A 16,278-nucleotide genomic window follows, 5' to 3' on the forward strand; every position below is an offset into this window, starting at 1 on the left:
GTGGTGAAACTTAAAAAGTGGTATTTTGGCCTTATTTTTCTCATCTAATTATCAAGATTTTGCCATGAAATTAACGATTTCAGCTAATGCTTCCTCAGTATAAACCGACTTATCCCATGTTCAGAAATGCACCTAAACTTGAAGCCCACGCTTGACTTGATCTAGATGACACCTGATGTGAACACACCGAAGGAAACGCAATGAATGTCTTGGGCACATTTATGCCAGGCGTCGTCTAGATCAAGTCAAGCATGGACTTCAAGTTTAGGTGCATATCTGAATTGAACATGGGGGTTAGTGTATCTCTTTGGTGTCCCTTTAACTTAGTCCTCCCTCCTCAAAGCTCAGCCAAAACAGTTCAGCAGTTCATTGTTCATCAAGCAGGCACAGAGATACTCATTATTGTCGCACCACACACTGCGCCAGATTAGCTGGCATGCCGTTTGTACTTAAGCCATCTGAATCGTGTTTTGCTTTGCGGAATTGCTAATGAAAACTGGAGCAAGCAGGGTATAGTGCTGCTGGGAAGCACAATGTGCTCATATGCAACTTTTGATGTGCCCTTGCACAAGCATATATATATACACACACAGACACACATACATAGTATATTTATACAGTATACTTATATAATATATATATATGTATATATATTGTATAGTGTATCAAATAATACATGTAACGGTTGTGACAGTATGCATGGTTTTGTGTATATACAATCCACTGACAAAAATTTTGCGGGAAAAAAAAATGCGACTTATAGTTAGAAAAGTACAGTGCATCTTTTACAATGATGCCACTTGTATATAGATAAGACCATGCACGCTGCCACAACCATTACGCATATTATTTTCGTTTTCACAGGTATAAGAAACCGTGCACGGTACATTCTGAAAGAAATTTAATCTCGCATTAACAGTGGAGTGACCGTGGCGACAGATGTTAGCTCCTAGCACTTGCTGTGTAGGTAGCGCGGGGGCAGCCAGCTTGGCCTCCTGATATGGGTACCTCTGTGATTGGAGGTCACACATGCTAGTTTGCTGTTATAGTTTAGTTTTTCATAAAGAAAACATTAAACCCATGGAACTGCTGACGCAAGAAATAAGAAAAGAGTGCCACAATTTTTCATTGTACGTATAACATGGAGCACCACTTGGTTATCATCATTGCGTGTGCATGCACACACATGCACTCCTTTTAAGTTCTGTCAGACCACCCATCAAGGCACTAGAGGTCTTGGGACTACATTTAATTTTCATATTTTTTTATGTTACAGAGTTTAGAATAGTTAGCATGTTAAGAACATAATGTCTACATCTTGTCGGCAGTACTCAGCTGTACAAGTTGCTGTTTTCTATTGGTGGCCACTGGCTTTCATTGGGAAAGGAACTGTGCACAGGGGCGGATCCAGGTTTTTTCTGAGGGGGGGGGGTCAGCTTCTGTCAATGATGATGATGATGATAGTAGCCTTTATCATTTACCGAAATTCACCGTTTCTGCGCACGATAAACCCGCGTTTTATACGGCTAGAGCAACACCTGTAGCCCGCCGTGGTGGCTCAGTCAGCTCAGGCGTTGCTGAGCATGAGATCGCACGATCGAATCCCTGCCGCGGCGGCCGCATTTCGATGGAGGCGAAATGCAAAAACGCCCGTGTGCTTGCGTTGTAGTGCACGTTAAAGAACCCCAGGTGGTCAAAATTAATCCGGAGTCTTCCACTACGGCGTGCCTCATAATCAGAACTGGTTGTGGCACCTAAAACCCCAGAAAGAGGAAGAAGCCCTATAGCGAAGCCAGGTATCGGTTTCTCCGAGCTTATAGGAAAAGGACATTACCCAATACAGCCATGTGCTTGGCGGCTATGCCTGATAATACAGGTTGTTCAAAACTAAGCTTTATGGTTTTCTTAAAATTAGGCACTGGGAGGCACGCGAAGACCACCTGTGAAAATAAGTTATGTGGCCAGGGGGGCACATAGTGAGGTGATAATTACGCTGTGAGCAGCCCAATTAACTAAAATTGAACAATTATTTTTTGTCGACTGCAGTAAGTGGGTATGTTTGTATTGAAAACTTAGAGGCAGTTGTGTTTCTACACAGTATCAGTCGAAGAATTAATCTAGCGTGTTCGTGCTCAGAGATATCTGACTCCAAATTTCAATTGTCGTACTCCGCAGAGTTATCGACTCGACGCGAGAGCGGTTTATGCTTTGCTTTGCTGTGGAAGGGAGGCATTTTTAACATTTTAGGGCATTGACATCTTGATGGGTGAAATGTTGTCATGAGATTTGTGCATGACAACACCAAAGTTACAGCGGCAGTATGAAATATTCGTTAGCATAGCTAAAAAGGTTTCTCCTGTTGATGGTGCAGTTGTTGCTTTTGATTTCAATAAAACTTACAATACTTGGAAATCAGCAGTCACTTTATTTGCGTAGCCCAAACAAGGACCATGCCCGATCGTCTAGTCACCATTACGCACGTGCGCTGCCCTCCGGCTTCTCCGCTCGCGCCATTATCTCGGCATGGCTAGAGTGACCTAGGCATGGCAGCTGCCGCCATCTTTACAGGCTGCGCGGTCGCGTGTTACGACAGCGGTTACGGGTTCTTCGATTTTTTTTTTTTCGCCAGCCGTGAGGGGAAGGGGGGCAGTTATTATTTTTGCCAATGCCTCCGCCGCGTTGTCAGACTAAACGCCGCACTCAACAGCCGCGTCACATCAGGGAGGAGCTTTGCGCCGATCCTCACTCTCTTGCATGCGTAATCATGCGAACGACCATTAAAATTTGGAGTTGGATATCTCGGAGCATAGACATGCTAGAAGAATTCTTCCAAGTGAAACTGTGTAGAAACACGACTGCCTCTAACTTTTGAATACAAACATACACACTTACTGCAGTCAATAAAAAGTTAATTATTCAATTTTAGTTAATTCGGCTGCTGACAGCGATAATTATCTCACTTTGTGTCCCCCTGACCACACAACTTATTTGCGCAGGTGGTCTTCACGTGCCTCCCAGTGCCTAATTTTAAGAAAACCATAAAGCTTAATTTTGAACACCCAGTATATCTAGCCTGTTTTGTTTCTTAAAATAAAATTTGGGATGATATGTCGCAGGTTCGTTATAAATGCGTAAGCACGGGTCCGTCTTTGGAGTTCTGTTGGGACACCTTGATTTCCTTAAGAAGATTCTTTGTGTTCGGCTGAGACACCTTCGTTTGCTTTGTAGGACTAACTTCCCAATTCTCAAACAGCCCTCGACTCGAAGCTCTTCCTCCACTTCACCTTGTTGAGCACAGCGCCACCTCTCGAGTGATAAAGACGTGACAATTCTCAAGAATTTCCATGAATGATCATGAAGCTCAGTGACCACTTCTTTGGAGGGATGGCGGTGTTATCTTTCCTCTTGAGTCGAGGTGTTGTGTTGACTAGAGGAACGTTCTTGAATACGGGCGTAACGCTCCGCTCCAACGCGGCAACCACTACGCTGGTTGTTTACGATATGCGAATCACCGCGTATGAAGACTCACGACGCCACCTACAAGAAGAACGATGTGGCGTAGTAGCCGAGAGCGCGAGCCAGCGTCTTCATGTTTTGTTTCCCACGCGACGCCATCCTTTTACACAAGGCGCACATCTGCTCCCGTTTCTCTAACCACGCGACGCCATCCTAGGCCCGCGCGCTGGCGTTGGCCGCTGACTTCACGCTCCCCCACTTCGCAGCCGCTGCTCGAGACTTCGCGCCGCTCCGCGAGAACGCCGACTCAGATAAACGGATCCAGCGACTTTGACCCTCCTATGCTTAATGTACGGCAATAAAACTGCGAAGTTACAATGAAAAACTTGTAGCGTACGAACGTGGTACTGTGCTCGTACTGGATATTGTCAACGTGTAACTGTGATCACAATGAGGGCTACAGTTAAAAAAAAAAAGTTGCCTATGCGTAGTTCTTAGTTTAGCTGTTAGTTGTTATTATTTATATATGAACACTTCAGTGAGAGATCTCTTTCATTAAACAGGTTGGTCGCAGAACCGATGACAGCAAATGAGGCAACCGATGACACCCCAATGCGTAACTAAGTTGATCAGGCGCGAAGGTGTGCTTGGCAAAAGGGACGTCCCCTCGTTCATACGACAGCACCGACGGGACGAGTAAGGCACGGCCGGCGCCAGGAGGTCCAAGGTGTTCATGAGAAAAATTAACTACGGCAACTTCGCGACACCACACCCCTACGGAGTACAACTAAGCTTGTGAGCGAGCTAGCTTTACTTCTACATGGCTGATACCACTGGTACTCACGAAAAATAATTTTGAAGAATGCTGGTGGCCATATTTTTTTGTGACAGGGCCATCCCCCTATCAGCGAGGGGGCGATACAGAAATCTGAGGGGGGGGTCAGGACATCCGGACATCCCCCCTGGATCCGCGCCTGACTGTGCATGATCTGAAACTGCAAAAGTAATGACTCACCGCATGAAATTCACAGTGGTTTAGAACAATGCACTTGTACAATTGAACTTCATTAAGCAAAGTCACATCCGCCACGAAAATACCTTTGTTATATCCAATATTCATTATAAGAATGTGTTTGTTACATGGTGACATTGGTGTAAAACATGTTGGATAAACTTTGGATCTGATAATGCATTATATTTGCGTTACATCATATTGAGGTTAGCTGTATATTTTGCGAGCATTTCTGAGGTCCAAAGGTGCTGCAACACATGTATGTGCTGTCAAAGCTAATGTGCAACATTGATGGTACCTGTATTAAATGTACGGTTTTTCTCCCCCTCTTTTGCAGCTGGACATGATGTGAAGCTGGACGAAGACAGTGGAAAAGAAAACATTTTATTTGTTAAGCATAAATAGCAGAAAGATGTTCTCTGTTACCAAGAAAATAAAATAAAAGATGGCTGATCCAGCTTGTATATTACAGTGATGTGACATGATGTATACACAGCAGCAAAAGTGCCGCTGCTTTCCACTGGTTACACCTCGGCTTGCTTCTCCTTCAACAGTTCTTTGGACTCTGCTTCTTTTACAAGCCGCAGGTAGTCCTTGTACTTGATCTTCTGTGGGACGATATCTGTGGACAATAACAGTTTATAGCAGAGAGCGTTACTCTGAGTCACAAATATTTTTCTGTGGTTCTCTTTCTTGCGCTTAATCACTTTCATTTATAAAAAAAAAAGCAATTCTGCAATAAGTTTGCATCTTCAGCAGGTGAACAACGATAAAAAGTGCATACAAAGAGTGTGCGAAAATTCATATGCACATTTATATTCAATTTGAGAATCCACTATTCGAAGTAGTCAAACATTTGTTTTGGGTTGAACAGCCCTAGTGCATACTGATTGGTGAATTGGTTGGATATAGAGCATCTGAACCTCAATGGAGCCCTGCATTGTTTTTGGAATGTTGTGAATAAATTTACTTAGTTGCTAGACAATACAAAAGCTTGATGCAATGATCGGTGGCACATGGCAGACAGTTTCATTTGGGCTTGGCAGCCCAGCTTCGAGTGCAATTTGAATAGCAAGGAAGAGAGGAACGTAGTGAAAGTGGCAGTGGCAGCATTTGATTGAAGGTAAGTCCATTCATACAAGGCAAAATGTTGCCAGACACATACCACAGCTTTCATAAAATATTTCGCAGTGCCCCTTCATAATCAAAAAATGAAAGTATTGGTATTACGACGCAGCCGTATGTGGAAATGTGAAGCTTCACCACTGCTCTGGTTTTTCAAGGTTTGCTGTTCTTTGTTGTCATGTCGTGACGATATAGGAAAAAGTCTTGCTCAGAACAAAACTAGATATAGTTACTGAAGAGACTATCAAATGGCCACTAGGCCTTGTGAATTTACGCGACAAACAACCTTTTATCTTCCTGGCAAGAACTGGTGCAATAGACCCATTTCATAATTTTAAAGCTAGCTTTCCTGCAAGGCAGTTTTGCCCAACTAATGGGAGCGCAGTCAACAGCGTGTACAAGCACAGTTTGCTTGTATTACGACATGGAAAATGTAGACGTGGCTCTTGTGATAAAACCATATGCAAGAGAAACCGCAGCGTGTAAAACTAACCACTTCATCTTCATTTCAACGGTGACCTTTGCTGCCATTAGTAGGGCAAATGTGCAGTGCAGAGAAGCAGACTTGCAAATTATGAAACAGGTCTCGGGTCTGAGTAAGTGACACACAGGGGCATGGACTTTCAATGTTGGTGCCTGGGTGTGGTCCAGCACTAAGTACAATTTTAAATCACGGGTGAAAACTGAATGAAACCGAGACAGCCACTTTTCGTATACTAGGCGTAACATAGAAACAATGAGCACTCACACAAACAAATGGAGTGTAATGTAACAACCTGTACATGTTAGACCATACATGTTTACAAAGGTGTAAAGGAAAAAAAAGAAAAAAGAAAACCCAGTACTCTCAAAATCAAGAAATTAACAATTTGCTTATGTGCATGAGAACCAGCATGATAGAGTACACTCACGATCAAATGTATGCAAAGTTTTTTTTTCAACCTGAAAGTAGACTTGGCAATGCATATAACAGAGTGCATTCAACAATTTCAGGAAGTCGGTTCGGGTTTCCATGAAATTCTTTCCTTTTTTTTTTTTTTTCACTGAACCTCTGGTCCTTATACTTTCGATCATGTGTGTACATATACATAATGTCTCTTACTGAGTAACAGGCAACAATTGGTGCCTGCGTAAATGCAGCACCTCCAAGTGTTCTGCTTCTATTCTGAACCTCATGTCAGAGCAATTTCTTTGAGAAAATAGCTATTAAGAGATCATTACACAGTTTCCAGGTCTTTTTTTTATAGATCACAACTGCCACTTTGAAGATTAGTGAAGTGTGCAAGAGGTGAGAATAGGAATTAAAGGATAGGTGTGTGCTGCGAGCAAATTTTTAAACAAGATTTGTACTCTAAGCTGCTTACGAGTATATAAAGAATAATCTGGTACAGAAAGGCGAAGCGGCAATGACCTGTAGCACACTGGTGCACTGCACTTTTATCACCTCACTCCTGATTGCACTGGACTGATGTGTAAAACAGTTACTTGAAAGGTAAAATTGTCATCTATCGATCTGTAGCACGAAGCTTAGAGTTGTCGATTAATTCGCCCTCACACTGTGATAACCGGTGGACCATTAGAGTTACAGAATGGATACGAAGAGAAGGGAAGCGCAGTCGAGGACGGCAGAAAACTAGGTGGAGTGATGAAGTTAGGAAATTTGCAGGCGCAAGTTGGAATCGCCTAGTGCAAGACAGGGGTAATTGGAGATCACAGGGAGAGGCCTTTGTCCTGTAGTGGACATAAATATCACTGATCTCCACTATAATTTGCTGGATGCCGCATCGCCGCTCACCGCGGCGGGCGCAAGTGAAGTCACCGGAAGTTAGGAGACGCCCGGCCGCTTGTCCCGGAAGGAGGTGTCTGCTGCCTTTACCAGTGCGCGTTTTAAGGGGATCAAGCTGCGTTAGAGTGTTTCTTTTTTTTCGTTTTTCTTTTGCGCAATAATAGTTATTTTTTTTCTGTCAGGAACATGCCTTTTTTGCCAGTCTGAGCCTGTATTCTTGTCATTTTATTTACTTAAAACAATAATATTGATGACCAGCGTTCGAGTGTCCATCATTCACAATAGCGACGCGATCGGCGCGGGATTCCAGCTTTGGAAAGCAGCTGCATAGAATTACGTGAAACATGGCATCACATTAGGAACTTTCGATTGCAGTAGAGATGTCTCAGGATCAATCGCGATTAATTGGGCTCGCGCAAAACGGCCAACCACATTCGAGAAATTCGTTCCCGATCAGGCTTGAACGCGATCGAATATGCTCGGTTACTTATGCGCCAGCAAGGAAACATTTTCCATATTGGACATGTGCTCTAAATTCCGCTTTGCTGTTTTCAGATGGAGTTTATGTATGCTCGTGACTGATCTAGCCAGATTACAGTGCATGGTGTTATAACTCCTCACTGATGTCCTTCCTTTAACACATAGCAAACACGGAGTGGTGAATAACAAAAAGTTTGGTGAAGAAAACTCATGCGCATTTATTTCAAATCATATATGTTAACTCTTAACGGTGCAAGGATATGGTACAAAGGATTCAGGCTAATGCACAAAACATCTTGTTTATTATAAAAAAAAAAGAAAAAGCCAGCAGATCCCACGCCATGTGGCAATCGATGTTATGTGAAGCAGTGTGCGGGGAGCCTACAACGTTAACGAAACGACCATGAAAGCACCAAGACGTAGGCGGCTCTTTCATGACCTACATGACACGCATGTCATGAGTCCTCGGGAGTCCTTTTAGCTACACCTAAGAGACCTTAAGGCGAAAGCCATAGTCATGCTCATGACTATGACTTCGGCCATCAAGCTTTAGCCTTTTCCTTCACTTAGTACCACATCCGAACCCATTCCGTTGGTTTTTGAGTGTAGATTTTTTTTCGCCGAGTCATTCTCATTTTTTCTGAGTCATGGTCATGACTATGACTTCTACCACAATCCACTGATCTGTACTATAGGGGGAGATCAATTAAAGTGGAGATCAGTGCCACAATCCTTTAGTGTTTCCTTCACTTAGTGCCCACGTCCGAACCCATTCCAGTGGTTTTTGTGTGTTAATCTTTTTTCGCTGAGCCATCGTCATTTTTGCTGAGCCAAGCTCATGGCTGACTTCTACCAGCACCCCTTAGTGTTTCCTTCACTTATTACCCACATCCGAACCCGTTTCAGTGGTTTTTGAGTGTTATTCTTTTCGCTGGGTCATTGTCATGACCTACATGACACGCATGTCATGACATTTGTGTCATGACCTATCACTTATGTTCGTCATACACTCCTGTCCTACTATGCCGATTTTGGTACCGACCAAGTTAACGAAACGACCATGAGGGCACCAAGACGTTGGCAGCTGTTTCATGACCTACATGACACGCATGCCATGACATATCAATTATGTTTGTCATATAATCTTGTCACACTATGCAAACTTTGGTACATACCAAGTTAACGAAACGACCATGAGAGCACAAAGCTGTATGCAGCTAGAGAGACAGATAGATACTGTCAAAGTAGCAAATGTTCACCAAGGAAAATGCTTCGCATTAAAAAAAAAAAATTCTGGAATCTTGCTTTGTGCACACACTTCAGCAATGCTGATGACTACTGGTTGTGAAAAAGAATGTTAAAATGAATTGAATATCGTAGGGACAGCATCAGGTCATAGCCGCGTTCGTGCTCGCGTGCGGTCGAAGCACGACTCCGCGAAGTGGTCGCTACAAAGGCTGCTTCCCGGTGATGGCCTCCATTTGTCTCGCCTTAAGTTTGCAACCCATCGACTGCACAAATCGCTCCGAGACCACGGGAACCTCTGCATAAAATGAACCAACTTGTAGTGCTTGTGGTTTGCAATGTTTGGATGCACGCCGAAATGCCAGCGGTACAGCCTTGGTTTTACGCAATGCACAATGCAAATTACACTGATTTGAAAAATGCTTACGCGTGAAACATTTTTCCAAAAGACTTCTCCGGCCTGCGTGTGCAATTCACGGCACAACAAGCAGGCATTTTTGGGCAGAAAAAGAAAACACGTCAAGCGCATGCGAGCTGCAAAGCGATGCGAAGCCGCAAACAGCCGACTTCCGAGACAAGGCCTATCACTTCCAGTAGCTTCAGTTGCGCGCGCTCGAAGCGCCATCCAGCCCCCTATAGTACAGATCAGTGATAAATAAAGGCTGATGATGATGACACTGTGATCTGCTAGCCTCCTGGTTAGCTTAGAGTGTAGAGCGACCACCCTGGAAAGGCATTGGTCCCGGGATCATTCTCCAGACTCACAATGTAAGAAAAATAAGTTAGGTGATGACAATGCAGCCGGTGCAACGTCCAGACTGTGTTCGCCACATAGGCTGTTTCCATGTACAGGCAACAGGTGGCGCTAATCGTCGGAGGCTCACTGATTCGCCCTGCGTAGGCTATCACTGCCGAGCCTTGTGCGTTTGTCACGCTCGATATCGGGGTATGAAGAAAAGTATGTACATGGATGAATACACTGGGCTTCTGCAGTAACCAGACTGATTAGCTAAGTGGATATGCAGCCGATTTCTCACCGATGTTTATGTAATAGCTCCAATAGCTAGCATACGTTGAAGTCTGTATATTGATCGTTTTTTCTAGTTGCTTCCACCAATGTCTCAGCAAATTAAAGCAAAAGAAAATAAACTCCCTCAAAGCACCTTGAACCATTGCATCTCGAAGCTTACACGTGTTCGGTTACAAACTTCGCTCGACACACGACCCCTGCTTAGTCTTCCACTTAGTGTTTTGGAACTGGCTCCATTTCGGCTTCAGGCGACGGACAGCTGTACTTTGCGCCAGTACAGCAAGCCATGTGCAGTAGTACAGCTTCATGAAGTGCATGTCACGGTTAAATCCAGCGCAGTTCCTAAAGCAGTATATATTTTATGCTTCTGAGGGAATGTCTAATTAAACTCTTCAGTTTTACTTGTCAAGAAGTCCATTAGCAAACTTATAGCATAACGTTAGCAGGGCTTATTGAAGTACTTTTAGACATTCACAGATACAAAATGTCTTGATCAAGACAGCTACTAGACTTTTGAATTATCCGTTCAAGACATCTTTTAGACATCAAATAGCTGCTTCCGTGTTCCTTGGGTGGTGTCCGTGAGTGCATAATTTTTATATCCTATTTCGTCATTTCGAGAGAACAATAGGCGCTCTTATATTAAAAAAAGAAAAAAACTGCCTAACCATAAGTAGGTCTGGTGGTGTGTACGGTGCTCTTATACTTGCCGTATAGAATGTTAAGAATGGTATGCTGAAGCAAGGGCTGAACATATACATTATTCTGCCACAACACTATATATTACATGGCACAAACTGTTTGGAACATACATTAACAAGAAATATAACAAAAATTAGTACATTCTGTGAACTTGGCAACAAAATTCATGATGAACAAACTTTTACTAGCTCTTTTTTTTTCTCTTGAGCTTGTTTCTTCAAGTTGATGCTTACGGCCTTATAGTGCAGCTTCATTCTCATTGTTATGAAATAATGCAGAATGTATGCAATGATCTCTTCTTTGTGCTCAGCACATGGAAAAGTCAAGCTCTTTGTGTCAAGCACATGCTCTACCGTTTCCACTTTTCTAAACACTCAGGTTCATGCAGAGCCTTGAAAAGAGACACACGCTCTGTACAACTCCGATACGTCGACTTGCAATTTGGGAAAAAAGCACTTTTTGCCCATTTTGAAGCGCAGGTAAGTGGCACTTGGTGTCACACACCGCGGTAAGTGTTGAGTCAATCCCAGAATATAAATAAGGAGAACAAATGCACTCACAGGACTCACAGACACAACGTAACGCTTTTCGAAAACACAGACAAGCCTTCAGACACATGGTTCAGCAAGTATTCTTCAGCACGTATACGGCGTGCATTCAGCCCGCGTGGCATACAGTTCTGAGTGCACGCCACACGGGCCCCTGGCCTCCTATGGGCTCTCATACTATGGCACCATCTGTATTCTTGTGGCGGAAACTATCGCCGATCTAAGGTCCTCTGCGAATACAATCTGTCCGTGCCCTCTCCCTACGGGGAGCGGCGAGTATCAGCACCTAATCTATTCTTACACCGTGCCCAGACTAGAACAAATTATTCTTGAACTGCGAAGCTTTCTTTCTGAGAAACCTGTCTGGGTTTCCTTTGCGTCTTCATGCTATAAATGGGCAGATTACAATTTTCCCATTCATGAATGTTCCTCCACATTGCAGGCTTCCGCAGAACTGGTTTGCCGAAACAGTTACTTGCTTTGTATGAATATAAGCTCTGACAAAGGCGTAGACATGGGATATTTTACACACACACACACACACATGCACGCACGCACGTGCACACACATTTGATAGTGTAAGAAGATTATTTGAGGCAATAACTTCCAAGAAATTATCAGGATTTTCCCCATGGGCAAAGTGCACTAATGCATTGTGTATTCCAATGAATCCTCTATTTCAGCCTTGTTATGTCACTTTATTGCGTAAAGTTGTAAGTGCAACGCTTCATGGTCGCACTTAAGAATTCACGAGGAGCGCATTTTAAGCCATAAAAGACAGATGGAACACAGTTGTCCTAGTTGGTGCATATTTGGGACTAAGGGTAATAGTATATGTCAAACGAAATAGACAGTGCTTCATTTGTGAGCACGTTTCCATCTAATCTGCTGCGTTGTTGTCCATAGTTTTGGCACAGTACTGTTGAAAGTACTAAAGTACGAAAACCTTGCGGTGCTTTGCTGTGGCTGAGTGTGTCAAGACTAGGTGGTATCACGCACTCGCATTAGTTGTCCCTTCTTAGCACATTTCCCCCTTAATAATGCATCGGCTAGTCCGATGTTGTACTCTTTGGATGAAAGATATTGTTAGGGTAAATGTATGCCACCTTTTAATTGTGTAAATAATACCACTAGCTCATCAACAACTTAAAGAAACACTGATGGTACCAATGGCTTTGCATGTTGTAAAGGTGATATAGTATTCCTGATGGCAAGCTTGATTTGTTATTTGAAACATGAAATGAAATCCACACACTAGATGTCATTTTAAGAAAGATAATGACGCCCTTAGAAATTGTGTGTCTTCCCTCTCTTCTTTTTTAATTCTTTATTTATTATTATTTTTTTTTTCAGTATCGTACGTACACCGCATGCAGAGCGGAATTAAAAAACTTGTACGGAAACATACTATACAATGATTGAGTGTTAATTCATGTTTGCAGTAGCATGATTTACACCGAGCGCGACCTGCTGATCGCCGCTACTTAACGGCGGACATTCTCGAAACAACGCACACAACGCACTCGTGCTTCACGAATGCCGTAATTTTTATATATTCGACCTGCTTGGCTTGCTTTGATAAGTAAGAGCAGATCTAAAGCGCACCCCTAACATCGAGTAAGCACACTTGCCAGTTAATTCTAATCCTGCATCATTAATTAAAGATCCGTGCCGATCGACTATTTTAACAGTCGATGCGCACGAATGGACCGCTTTCAAGGTCAGGTGAACACTGCAGCCCATGAAGAAAAAGAATGGAAAAACGCGAGATTTCGCTTCGAAACAATCCAAGGCACCAAGTTTGCTACATGAGAGTATGCTTTCTGAAAGGCTTGATACTGCGACCCACGCCGTTCGCAAGGCCGATTTTCGCAACGTGTGCTCGTTTGTGCAATAAACAGCAGGTGTTTCGAGCAATTCCCTCACCATTCAGAAAATTCAGACGCTCTTGAGCATCTATGACGGCCGCCAAGTCAGAATACTCAATCGTCCTGTGATCCTTGCTGTGCTTGAGGGCCTCTCGTGCCAAGAACACGACGAATTTTTCCTGCGAGCGGAAGAAACGGTGTGGTCGTAAGCGCTGTGCCGCGTCGTCGATCGCACGGTGACCGCGCGGTTCTCGGGTACTCACCGCTGCTTTTGTGGTGATCTGCACGGCGTCCTGACCAATGCACGACACCTCCGGTGAACTCCGCATGATCATACGCACCCTGGACACAGGGAAACCAGTCCGGTGCGTCGTGCCCGCTTCCATGCTGCCGTCGTTGATCACGCCGTTTCAAAAGTTTTGCCGATACAAAAAACGTCGTCTGCGCTTCTCCGCGTGTTCGCTTCGTCTGACGTCAATGCTTCTTTATCCAGCTGACGTCAATAATAACATAGTTGCGTACTCAAAACTAGACGCTAAACACCTTGCGCTTTACACAGTTTACAAAGTGTGTTTTATAATAAACATCAAGCTTAAAACTACAATTTAACGGTTTTTGTGAAGTCTTGATAACAATAATATTATTTGACACTTAACATTAGGTTCAGAGTTTTGCATAAGGCATCTTCGCTTTTGCTTTGCTTATCGAACGCGCTCCAAACGTGCGATGTGCGAACGCGCGCAATTTAAAATTACTACAATGAAAAAGGACGTTTGCATCACCTCGAACTTCACCAATATTTCGTTAGCCTGTGCAAGAGAAAAGGATGTGTTTCGTAAGCGAGCTCGTGAATTTATCTCTGCAGGATCGCCCACTCTTTATCTTTTTAAGCGAGAATAGCCCCGTGAGAGAAAGAATTAGAGTGCCATTTATTTTTCTGTGTTGTGTATCAAACTGTAAAACGATTTCCATTTGCGAGTAAACACTCCCTACGTCATATGAGAGCGTGATTCAGGCACTGACTTTCGTGTGTACACTCTGTATCAAATGGTGCCTCATATTTTAAAAGAATGTGCGCATGATGCCTGTAACACCGTTTGAAATCCACAACGTGTTCTCGGCAAAGTTTACAATCATTGGAGTGACTACAAACCATTATAATTTATGTAAGGCTACTATACTATATATTACTACTATATATGCCAACTATTACATTTTCTTGAACCTTCGTATGGCACGATCCACCGGAGCAGGCGCTGCCCATGGATGTATATTGGGTTGCGCTATTTCACTGGGCAACAACAAAATATTCCTTTTAATTTATTATACAGCCGCCGATGTCATAAAGAATAACAGTAAAAAATAGTAACAATCTTTTCACTTCCTGATCCATGGACGATCCCCCACAGTGGGTTGCGTCATTTCACCGGGAAACGAGAACAAGGTGGCGCACTGATGGCTCTTGTGCGCACCGATGAAGGATACGCTGCATTGGAGAGCTGGTTCAAGTCTCGCGCTGAGCCACCGAGTTAACAAGGAGCAAAGACGAAGGGCTAGCTAAAAAATCGGAATGGGTAAGTCCCTGTGCGCCGAATATAGCGCTTATTCAACGTATTGTTTAATGACTACAAACCAAGCTAGCCTTGTATGTGGAGATGCATATGGAGAGCAAAACGGGTGACGCCCGCTGGCACTGTACGCTATTGCTGGCACATATAGAGATGCAAAAATGTGGTAACGTGTTTTCAGCGCGGCGCGGCCAGTGACTGCAATAACGTCCAGCGGAGGTCCCTCACGCAATCGTTTGGCGGCACTTTTCGTGCCCTACGTACATTCCCTGCAGCCAGCGAGGGACATCATGGGGACATGCTGCGTACATTTCACGGACATCAGGGCCTTTTGTACATTACGTAATTCGCAGCACACGCTGCGCGTGACATGGGTAGATGCTATGAGAGATGCAATGAGCAAAGCGCCAGCTCACGCTTGCAAGCGCGAAAGTGAATGCAGTAAATATACTTATAATTCTTCTAGCTAGCTACGTCTTCCACTAGGCACAATTGGCATATTGAACGAACTGAAGTTTTTAAAGTAAATTTCGTCAGAAAATTCGCAAAGTACGACGAACACATATGAGCCGCAGACATATGATAGCTTCGGATTATATTTCGAAAATACGATAAAATATGATTCAGTTACGAGTAAACTCAAAGGCAAAACCTCTTAATTAGTTGACAACTCATATGTGTAATAGGTCTATGTGCAATGTCTTCGGAACGTCCGCGGTAAGATATTCGAATTTCGACGCCCTGGGGATGTCCTATTTCTATCCGAAACTGCGTGGACATTATAGGGCGTGATTTTACGAACGGACGATCGAAGTGTTTTCATTGAAGGTGTGTTGCATTAATTCATTTCATATGTACAGCGTTTGGCGCGTGTAACGTTGCTACGGTCATGGCCTTTTTATAAAACAGAATCACTATGGTCTAAAAAAAAACAACTTTACATATACTAGATTAACGTCGTGCATACACAAGTAATAAATGTGTTCGTGTTATTTCCAGAATTAAAATGTTCCTGCATGCTATTCAAAACGCTTTAGCCCGTTTCATTGAGGCGCACAGTATTTGTGGCTTTCGTCGGCATTTTTCAACCTTCCTCATATCACGAACGTTGTCTTGTCTACTGTGTAATTGCAGCAAAAGAATTGGAAATAAATTTCATCTGAAACAAGACAACATGCGCTCACGTAGACGCGGGAGCTGATAGTGAAAACGAAACTGAATGTATGAGACAACCTCTGCGGCAGGAAACGACAGAAAACTATTTTTGTGTTGAAATCGTTATAACCTCTATATAACTTGGCACGTTAATGAATAAACTAGACGAAAAACCACCATGTGGAAATCAGTGTGAAAACCCTCGCGCTTCAGCATCAGATGCGCGAGAATGTGGTGACACCTGCAGCCAAAACTATCAAGTTGTGCTGCCCTCTGTAGTCCTGTTTCGGCGTCTCAGCTCGT

General features: G+C 43.5%; 2 protein-coding genes across 5 annotated transcripts in view; one reads left to right on the forward strand and one right to left on the reverse strand.

Moving 5' to 3' along the window:
* Positions 1 to 4,932, forward strand: part of LOC119450065 (X-ray repair cross-complementing protein 5-like) — a 37,411-nt gene extending 32,479 nt beyond the window's left edge. For all 4 annotated transcript variants that reach the window (XM_049665619.1, XM_049665622.1, XM_049665620.1 and 1 more), the window contains one exon: positions 4,806 to 4,932. In XM_049665619.1, the coding sequence (XP_049521576.1) occupies positions 4,806 to 4,820 (15 nt within the window). In that variant the 3' untranslated portion in view covers positions 4,821 to 4,932. The remainder of the gene's footprint in view (positions 1 to 4,805) is intronic.
* Positions 4,836 to 13,711, reverse strand: LOC119450067 (chromatin accessibility complex protein 1). The gene is made up of 3 exons (XM_037713426.2): positions 13,516 to 13,711; positions 13,311 to 13,431; positions 4,836 to 5,090 (listed from the first exon to the last, which is right to left on the reverse strand). Exons 1-3 carry the CDS (start codon positions 13,636 to 13,638, stop codon positions 4,993 to 4,995), a joined length of 342 nt encoding a protein of 113 aa, XP_037569354.1. The 5' UTR covers positions 13,639 to 13,711; the 3' UTR covers positions 4,836 to 4,992.
* Between the last annotated feature and the right edge of the window lie 2,567 nt (positions 13,712 to 16,278).

The sequence above is a fragment of the Dermacentor silvarum genome, chromosome 4 (assembly GCF_013339745.2).
Source record: "Dermacentor silvarum isolate Dsil-2018 chromosome 4, BIME_Dsil_1.4, whole genome shotgun sequence".
Classification (NCBI taxonomy): domain Eukaryota; kingdom Metazoa; phylum Arthropoda; class Arachnida; order Ixodida; family Ixodidae; genus Dermacentor; species Dermacentor silvarum.